The 10139-nt window shown below is 38.2% G+C and overlaps 1 protein-coding gene across 2 annotated transcripts; it reads right to left on the bottom strand.

Moving 5' to 3' along the window:
• Positions 1 to 1253: 1253 nt before the first annotated feature.
• LOC143856083 (potassium transporter 6-like) lies at positions 1254 to 9927 on the bottom strand. 2 transcript variants are annotated; one of them, XM_077366131.1, is made up of 8 exons: positions 9512 to 9927; positions 8657 to 9143; positions 8482 to 8535; positions 6062 to 6121; positions 5721 to 5773; positions 3484 to 3598; positions 3134 to 3388; positions 1254 to 2591 (listed from the first exon to the last, which is right to left on the bottom strand). In XM_077366131.1, the coding sequence occupies exons 1-8, from the start codon at positions 9548 to 9550 to the stop codon at positions 1546 to 1548; spliced, it is 2109 nt and encodes a 702-aa protein (XP_077222246.1). In that variant the 5' UTR covers positions 9551 to 9927; the 3' UTR covers positions 1254 to 1545. The 2 variants fall into 2 exon arrangements, with proteins under 2 accessions (XP_077222246.1, XP_077222245.1); XM_077366130.1 differs by having other exon boundaries at positions 5861 to 6121; positions 9512 to 9926.
• Between the last annotated feature and the right edge of the window lie 212 nt (positions 9928 to 10139).

The raw sequence follows: 10139 nt of genomic DNA, 5'->3' as shown, positions 1-10139 counted from the left end.
CGAGGGAGATGATTTTTCGAAGTTAACTGCATAAGGCAGACGACCGTCCACTGGACAGTCGACTACCACAGCCGTCCGTGGGTCGTCGGTGGAGACTGTTGGGAGACTATAATAGCTAGGTTTCAGTCCTGACCTCTATAGAAGGGTTTCAAAGGTACCAAAACTCAAATCTAAGACACTTAGGCTTACCTTGGCCTATCATTGGAAGTGTTAACTTGTCATCTTTGAGAGAGTTTGTAGTGAGTGGAGAGGCAGCACATCAACCTTTGAAAGACGAAGAGAGGCAGCGGATCAACCTCGGGACAAACTTGGGTATAAAGCTTGGTGTAATGGTTTGGTCTTCACCTGTAAGAAGACAGGGATGTGGAAGCACAAGGAGGGAGTTTCCTTGTGAGAATGGATGTATGCTGGGATTGGGCCTAACCACTATAAAATCGATGCACTGCTCTTTTCTCTATCTCTTTACTTATTTTTGGCGTGCAATAGATTTTATCTTCCTTCGTTCTGTATTTTTGGCGTGCAATAGTTCTTGCATTAATTGTTTTATTATTTTTAAGAGAACAAAAAAGTTTTTAAAACCAATTCACCCCCTCTCTTGGGTTGCCTCACCTGGCGCCAACATTATTTCGTCATATTCTTTTACTTTGAATTTTTTATTCTTTTCTTCTTACGTTTTGGTTTCTCCTGTAACCAAACAACATAAACCCAAGAAACCCCAAGTCAGTTCCTAGTAAATGCAATTCATGTCTCCTCCCCATTGACTACTAACGCCACTAATCTACATGACTACATGCATCCAAATAGAGCGTTGGGATAGAAATTAAGGAGGGGGCAAGAGGGAGGATGCTTTCCTTAGTCCATGTTTGGATTGCAAGAAAACCATTTCTGATGGAAAACATTTCCTCGGAAATTTTTTTCTTTCCATGATTTAGACAGAAATTATAAGATTATGGTTAATTTAGAGGAATATTATCATAAATTGAAACTCTAAGTAAAAATTGAATAGGGTCATTTCATCTTATATTTTTTTCATATGTAAAAAAGTAGGAAATTTTAGAAATGTTTTTCCTTTCCAAACTTTTCCAGAAAATTCCTGCAATCCAAACAGGACCTTTAGTTGAAAACTATAAAAGAGAGTGAGAAGAATAGAACACAAAGAATTGAAATTGGGAGAATGAAAAGTGAAATAAGGTGTTGGGAATTTGGGATTGCTGTCGAGGTGAAATTTGAATTAGTCAAGCAAGACATACATGAGCCCCAACATAAACTAATTACATACTATATAGTCTCTTTTTAAGCATTTGTATCCATGAAACTTAGACCTGATAACCATTAAAAAAAAAAAAAACTTAGACCTGAAAAACTAATTTTGCTTTCCATGCTTTCTCTACACATTTTGAAAAGAACAGCAAAACTCACTCTCCTACCATGCTTCTCTCTCCATTTTGGATTCTGAGATTAAGCAATGTTGAGAATGTCTTCCAATCTACCATTCTATAAGAACCCTTAATTTTACAGATATGAAGATACACGACTATGGTCTAGTTAAACATGATATATCATCCCCACCTCTAGAGTAGATGCATGAGGGATGCTCAGCGAATGAACGGGCGACCTGCAATTCCTTCTAAAAAAATCATACCCCAAATTGATCACCAGTCTCTTTATCATACTCGATCCACGCTTCGCCCTCACGTATGAATTCCCAAGTATAAATGCCATTCCTGCTTCCCTCGCGTCCATCAGCTCCTCCAACTCCTCCCTCACACTCGTATCCATCTGTGGACTTTCAGGCAAAACAAACCTCACCCTTTTCCTCGCCAAAACTGGAGATTGTATCTCCCTTAGCTCGGATGTGCCCGGTGTTTCGTCAGGATCTTCATCCTCACATAATTGAATCCCATCAATGTGCATTGCTGTTCCAACAACAGTCATCTTCTCATCATCCTTTTCCATCTCATCTGCCTTGCTGGGTTCTGATATACCTGACCGGATAAACTCCGCTAAACTAAAAATGAGGTCCTTTTCGAACTCCAAGTCATCCTTGTGGACATCCCGATACCCATACCGGACAATGCACCTATAAAGTCTATACTCTTTTGGGCCAATATGGCCTATAAGGAACCTTTCCTCAGGTCGAACATATGGCACGGGGACAGATTTGATGCAAAGGAAGACGAGGACTTGGTGGAAGGCTGGGAGGTTTGTCACAAAGTGAGAGAAGATGGCGGGGATTCCTGAAACAAGCTCTGTGTTTATGAGGCCAATGCCTTTCACTCGCACGATGCCTAGGCTTGGGCCAAGGCTGAGAAGCCAGTTGATGGAGACCTTGTTTTGGAGGTCGAACTCATATTTCTTCAGGGTTCCGTAATGCCATACGCACATAACAATCATGAAGATGAAGGAGAGCGCGATGGGGACCCAAGCTCCTTCAAGGAACTTGATGAGGGAGGCCGAGAAGTAGAGCGCCTCAATAGAGCCAAAGAATAAGATGAAGAGCACAGCTAGGAAGACACTCTGGTTCCAGCATAGGACAATGACCAGAGACATCAGGCAAGTGGTAACCAGCATTACAGTTATAACTGCCAACCCTGTTCCACAGACAGTACAAGGGTTGATCTTTAAGAAGCAACAGAACATTATTAGATATAAAGATGACAAAAGTATTTCAATTTTATTATTTTTCCTTCATCATGGGTCTTCAAGTACTTAGTGGGCTTCGCAAAATAATCTCCATCTCTCAGCAGTAGACAATTCTTCATCAGTATTTTTATCCCCTTGTACAAAAGAAGGGGTAATTTTGTCCTTGAAAAAAATAATAAAGGGTACTACGTCAATTTTTTCAGAAGATCTGTATTTGTTTTGTAGGCCTCCCAAATGCAAAATAGCACCCTCCATTACAAGGAACATAAAAGACGACAAGTTTGTAGGATTTCCGGCCGTAGTCACATTTAAAATAGTAAGTACCACATTGCATTATAGATATAAAACACTTGGACTCTGTTGATTTCGACTTTAAAATGGACGTAAAATTTGTTTTATGTTGTAAAAACGAACATAAAACAAATTTTACCTCCATTTTTACGTTGACAGAAATGGAGCCTTAATGAATTTCAAATTTTTATGGCCATACCTGATGCATTGCCCAAGCGTTTTGTGTCTCTGAAGCCAATAGTAACAGCCAAGCATAGTAACATAAGTATCCAGTTGATCTCTGGGATGTAAATCTGACCATGTATTTTAGATGATGTGTGCACTATCTTCACTCTTGGGAAGCAGCCCAAAGCGGAGCACTGTTTAATGATCGAGAAAGTTCCAGTAATGATGGCTTGGCTTCCTACCACTGCCGCAAGTATGGCTATTGCCAGAACTGGCCACCGTATTTGTTCTGCCATGATAAGAACAATGGTGTCATTTTTCTGAAGATCACACACCACTATAATTATGAATTATTCTCTGAAATATGAGGCCCACAACAGCTACCTGGTACAGATACGTAGAATCCAATCCGTTCAATAGCATGGTGTTGAGATAGATAAGCTGCTTGTCCCATATATGCGAGGATCATGGATGGATAAACCACAGAAGTGAAAGCAATCTGCACGAGTGACGGTTTATAAGAGAGATTATTCATGCCCCAAGTTGTTACAATTTACAAGTACAACGTACAATTGATGCCCCTGTGGCATAATTTTATATCATATTCCTGGCAGTAACAAATATATCTTGCCCTACACATCTTGCTGGGCAGTTTCTTCCTGTTACATTCCTAGGCGATTATGGGAGGTTAGAGTACATGCTATGTTGCATGGATTCTTTGCCCACCTATGCCGAATCCATGTCGACACATCTCCACATGCGAAGAGGACATGGATTCACGTGGGACACATCCGGATTCTTGTTGTAGCCGTGTCCCGAATGAATCCTGTTTTTCGGGCGAATCCGATCGTTGTCTCTTTTAAAATGCGAATCCTGTATATTTTCCCTTTAAATGTGTTTTCTTCTTAACTTTTTTAAAGTGATTCTGGTCGATCGACCAGTTAAGTTATCTGGTCCGTTGACCAGAAACAGAGTGGGGCCCACGTTGTTTGGGTGGTGCAAACCATTCATTTGATGGGCCCTGACATAGATAGGGTGTGCCCAAAAAAACATCTCCATAGGATCATGTTCTCACAACTGTAATCCTGGGACCCTCACCATGATCTGTCTCCTACTTCATCTCCTTAGCCTGATGTTTAGTTAGGAGATGCAACATTTGATAATGATCCAAGATATGCGGGAAAGACAGGTTCTTTTTGGACATTTATCTGTAAAGTGCAGTTTTCCTCTCTTTTCTTTACAACAGCAGGAAAGAGTAGAAGCTGAGGTTATTTTGAGGCAAGAAAGATTATAATTAGGTTCAAACAACGTATGAAGTTGTAGGATAAGAAACAATTATACATCAGAATCTGCACATAGAATGGCAGGCAAAAGCAATGTATGCTGCTAATGACTATATAAGGTGAACTATGAATTGTGTGACTATAAAAATCATTTTCCCATGAGATGATAAGTAACAAACAGGGGATGTGCAAACTGCAAATTGTGTCCCTTCCCTTCATTGGAAGGGTGAAGCCTGATATTGATCGATGCGTTTTAAACTTTTGGGAACATAGGGATCTTAATTAAAATACTGAATGTACATGCTGGGTTGCAATGTTTGATCTAAGTGAAAAGTGAATGCTGACAATGTCAGTTAATCGTGGTATTGATGTTCAGTCTTTCAGGCGTCTATATATTCTAGGTTGATATTACTTTGGGGTTTAAGTGTTAAGGGTGTTATAATATAAATCTTAAGCTTAGTTTTCATTCTTTATTAAATTACTTCAGTCAATCTGAAAAGGGGAAAAAAAAAAAAAGCAAAAAGCAAAAAAAAGGCATCATATGGAGGTTCTCTCTCTAACTATTTCTGCAGGACGGAAGAAGCCATCATATGAAAGTTCTCTCCCTAACTATTTCTGAAGGATGGACTTTTGAGCAACAATTAAATCTTGTTGTGCAACTTAGAAATTGGCCAAATCAACTAGGCTGGCCTAGCTCAGAGTACCAGTCCAAACTGTGGTGTTATAAAGTTCAGCCTAATTCATTCATCCCTTGGTTGTAAGAATATTCTACACAAGGTGCCTCTCCCACTCTAGAATCTTGTTCACTTCCTAACCTTTTGTGCATAAGCATGCATTGTTATTTACTTATTTACAACAGTTTTTTTAAAATTTACAACATTCAGAAGGTTAAAAACACAAGATACAAAAAAAAAAAGAGAGAAGAAGGTGGGGTGGGGGGGGGGGGGGGGGGGGGGGGGGCACAAGGCTCCTGCCATTGCGGGGAGGGCTAGATGTACGCAGCCTTACCCCTGCTTTGCAGAGGGGCTGTTTCTGTGACTCGAACCCGTGACCACCAGGTCACAATGGAGCAACCTTACCGTTGCGCCAAGGCTCGCTCTCTACACAAGATACAAACAGTGCTATCAACATTATTTTAAAACATTTTCCGATACTGCTATGAAGATTATTTTAAAACATCTCGATTGGAAACAACAAATAGTTAGTGAAGAGGTTCATCAAATGAGAAAAACAATGCCCACTCAAACTTTATATTGTTTTGTTAGCGGGCTAACAATCATCTTCCAACTATAGTTGTAAAAGGAACTTCAATTTATAGATTTTGTTAGTGTTACGAACCTTGATTGATAACTGAGAGAAGTGTCCAAGATCTGCAAACATAGCCTCTGAACCTGAAAAACAGAAAGGGGTATTTGAAAATTGCACTCACAGACAATGAGTGCCATGAAGACCAACATTCATTTAAGTCAGTCAAATACCAGTAATACACAAAAGGATTCCACCTAACGACATCCAACCACTCCTTTGGGTCTTCTTCAAAAATTTGTACATGTAATATGGGGAGAGTGCTTGATATACATGTGGGTTCCAGCGGAAAATATTATAGACACCAATTGTACTGATGCATAAAAGCCATGTTACGACAATTGGTGCAAACAAGAACCCTACCCGATGCGTACCATAATGTTGGAGGGCGAACAAACATACCAGTATGAAACAAGCAATAGGGACCTCAACATCTGCAAAATTAAGGAACTTTGAGAAGTTAGATTATCAAATTAAACATACTACATTATGTAACAAAATACTGGCAAGTTGCAACACTCTAGAGCAAATGTATGAAGGTTATCAAGTAATTGGAGATTAAGTACATAGAAATAGATCTGCTCTAGCTTCCATCATGCATCCCATAGTGAGGCGAAAAAGTTCTTGGTTTCAAGACCAATGTTTTGAAAATTACTTTCGGCCTTTAAACGTGCCAGACTGATCTAATCAAGAATTACCATTGAAAAATAATTTTTGAAGATTTGAATTGACACAAAATAAAAGGAATTAAAACATTTAAATACGTTACAAAAATTAGCGTATTTCAAGTTTCTAAAGGCAATGCTCGGTTATTTTGGAACAATTCAGACACAGAGTCTTTGTTTGAAAAAAAAAAAAACTAATTAGCGTATTTCAATCCAGCTTACCAATTAAAAAAAAAATTTGATTGCATATTTGAGATGTATACAATCTACGGGTAAAATTAAAAGAAACTCAACCAAATAACCGACAAACTGCGAGCAATAAGAAAAGTAGGGAATTCTTGTAATCATGTTTGGGACATCAAAACAATGTCAAACGTTGATGTCATATTAGGGTTTCACAAGAAGAAGACGAGTATGAACAGAAATCTTGTGTTGGAAGTCCAGACCATAGTTACAAGGGGGGGGGGGGGGGGGGGGGGGGGATGGGGGGGACGTGAAACATGAAACGGAAATGGGAAAATGCAGAGAAAAAATAGAGTTAAAATTTGTTATTTTTCAAGTTTGTATTTGCATATTTTTTATTTTTTAATACAATATATGCTCTTTTTTTTCCTTTTTAATATATTCCACAATTTTTGGTGTATTTTTTCCAAAAAAAAAATCGTAAATTTCACACATGTTTCACATAATTTTCTCATATGTTTCCAATGCGTTTCGGAAACCTTTCCGCAATTTTTTCTATCATGTTTCGGAAACGTTTCCAAAACATGTTTCAGAGGAAACTAATTTCCCACCCGCCCAAGAAGTTTCCAGCTACTATGCCAGACAGTAGCTAGAGCTGAGTATAGAGTTTTAATACAGGTAATTTGTAACTTATTCCATTCGAGAGTACCAGTGCATATCTTTCCTCCAGCATTACTATAACATTTTACCTCTGCCAGGAAATTCATACATTAGCTAGAGCCTAGAGCTGAGTGGAGAGTTTTATGTTTCTTACACATAAAGTTATGTTGGATTCTTACTACAGGTACATTTGTAACTTACGCCCCTCAAGAGTACCAGTACATATATTTCCTCCTGCATTAATATAATATTTTACCTTAGCTAGGAAATCCATACAACATGTTGTCGAAAATGGGTACATTTGTAACTTATCAGAGAAGGAGCTAGTGACAGGGAAAATAGCAAGAGTGCTGTGAACGGCAAAGTATGGAGGCAGAATATTAGGTAGTGGCTTCTACAAAAGGGGACTTCATTGGATTATAGCTCTTTCTTAGATTGGCCTTCCTTTCATTTGGAAAAACTTAAGGTAATATATAATGACAACCTGAATTCTGAATGTTATCTATATGAGTGGTAATTGTGCATTCAATAAGACCCATAGCAAAGTAAAGTTAGTTTCCCAGAGGCTACTTTTTTTGGTAGGTAAGCTGGGATTGAACCTCTGACCTCAAGGTTGAAGAACAAAGCCTTGACCAATTGAGCTAGAGGCTCAATCCCTACTAAGAGGCTACTAATTTTGCATGGTCAACATTAAAAGGGTTCAAGCACACCTCCCAAACCCTTACATTGTTCAACAAGACACCATCGGCCGACTAGAAACACTTTCCTCTCTCTCTCTCTCTCTCTCTCTCTCTCTCTCTCTCTCTCTCTCTATATATATATATATATATATATATATATATATATATATATATATATCTCTCTCTCTCTCTCTCTCTCTCTCTATATATATATATATATATATATATATATATATATATATATATATATATATATATGATGTGATGTGATGTGATTCACAATCCCAAGCCAAAATTATGTCCAGCTAATTCAACAAAGCAAGAATATAGAGATGTATCCATGTGGTAGTTAAGGCTTAATAGAGTAGAAGCACTCTTTCCAAAACCAACCAGCAGTCTTGTTCAAGGTTAAAGAGATCTCCATTGCATTCACATGAACCCCCAAAGAGCTAAATTCATGACATACAGAAATTAGCAATTTGCAAAGGCCTTCTATACCCATGTCACTAATTTGCCAGAACAGTGGAACTACTTGTCTTAAGAAGATATTGCCGAATACAAGCTTCCATAACAAAAGGGTACAGGGGTATTAGGTAAGGATCTTACATTCATGATGCTTTTTTGACATCGAAAGCTCAAGGCCAGAGACAGCAGAAAAAACTGCAGGAAAAACCATGTAAAAGTAAAAATTAACCATCCGCAATTCCAAATTCAAATGAAAACCCACCAAAACTAAAGCAAAAAATAAAATAAAATATGCCAACAGGAACTATATAAGTACCTGAAATGGCAGGGGTGAGGACTCCATCCCCAATAACCATACAAGTCCCAATCAAAGCCAGAACAAGTAATAGCCTCTGCAACACCTTATGCTTCTCTAGAGAAGATTTTAAACTAGACCCAACACTTTTATCTGGTCTAGAACCACCATCCTTCTTATACGTAGATAGCGCCTCATCGGCCAACTGACAATTCGGCAAGGAGCTCACTCGAGCGTGCCGGCATAGTAAAGAGTAAAGAGCAAATGTTCCTCCTTCCCCATTATCGTCTGCCCTGAGCACTATAAACACATATTTTAGCAGAGGAATCAGTGTCAGAGTCCAGAACACAAATGAAAGAACCCCATAAATCTCCTCATTTGTTTCTGAGTGTTGAATATCCTCAGCAAAGGCGCTCTTGTAAACATACAGAGGAGAAGTACTCAAATCCCCATAGACTACCCCCAAGCTTTGATATGCCAATGTTAAAACAGTTCTCCATGATTCCTTCTACAACAAAAAAAAAGCCAATTCAGATTTCTGGGTTATGTTTGAACGACCATATCTCAGTCATTTCAAAACAAAATTTAGCAAAATTTGTATCCAAATCGAAGCGCCCGAAGTCTAGTTTATAATCAAACAAACATTACTTAGAAATTCACTGTATTTTGAGAGTTATGATGAAAATGAAAAAAAATATCTCATATCTCAGTCATTTCCAAACCAAATCTAGCAAAATCTGTATCCAAATTGAAGAGCCCGAATTCTAGTTTCGAACCAAACAAACATATTTTAGAAATTCACAGTATTTTTAGAGTTACGATGAAAATGAAAAAAATACAACATGGGCAGTGCATATAAGCCAAGACCCATCTTACCTTAACAGAATTCTGATAAAAGCTACCCTCCATATCCATATCTGGATGGCTCAAAAATTACAAAAATGCTATTTCATCTGCAAGTTTTGTAAAAACAAAAGATAACACAGAAAGAGGAACTCCAACCCAGGTACTAGCCACAACTTTTAACAGGAAAAAATAAACTGGGGTTTTCTTTTTTAAACGAGAACGATTCTCACAAGTCCAAGTAGCAGTTCAACCATCACTAGAAACATGTAAGTGCTTAAAACAATATAATAAGACATGAAATGAGATCAGAATATTGCAGAGGGTTGTTTTGTAGTGGGTGGGTTTTTGCTTTTATTCTCTTCTTCTTGCTTTCTTTGTGTGGGTAATATCTCTACTTGGCTCATCAAAACGTCTAAGTAGCTAAGTGATATGAAAACCAGCAGGCAAAAAGACTTGTTCTTTTTTACGTTGGAATTTACTTTTGTGAATTCTAAGAAGTGCTAATAGAAAACCTTAGGACTCGGGTTGGATGTTTGAATTGTTGACTCGTCTGAGTTGACCCTGGTCGGTAAACGTTCAAGTGAACAGTTAAGAGTTGACTAAAGTGCTTTTCCACTCAATGTTTGCTTTGGATTTATTTGAATTTGCCTCTTTATAT

This window comes from Tasmannia lanceolata, unplaced genomic scaffold (genome assembly GCF_043159265.1).
Source record: "Tasmannia lanceolata isolate RefF3 unplaced genomic scaffold, GAP_Taslan_0.1 ptg000023l, whole genome shotgun sequence".
Classification (NCBI taxonomy): domain Eukaryota; kingdom Viridiplantae; phylum Streptophyta; class Magnoliopsida; order Canellales; family Winteraceae; genus Tasmannia; species Tasmannia lanceolata.
The sequence above is the reverse complement of the archived record's forward strand: the minus strand, read 5'-3'. Positions and strand labels throughout refer to the sequence as shown.

Coding starts and splice junctions, on each gene's coding strand:
- LOC143856083 (XM_077366130.1), bottom strand. CDS start 9,550: ATGGATATGGAGGGTAGCTTTTATCAGAATTCTGTTAAG. Junction 8,536..8,656: donor CCTCACCCCTGCCATTTCAG/GTACTTATATAG, acceptor TTTTTCCTGCAG/TTTTTTCTGCTGTCTCTGGC. Junction 6,122..8,481: donor GTCAAAAAAGCATCATGAAT/GTAAGATCCTTA, acceptor TTAATTTTGCAG/ATGTTGAGGTCCCTATTGCT.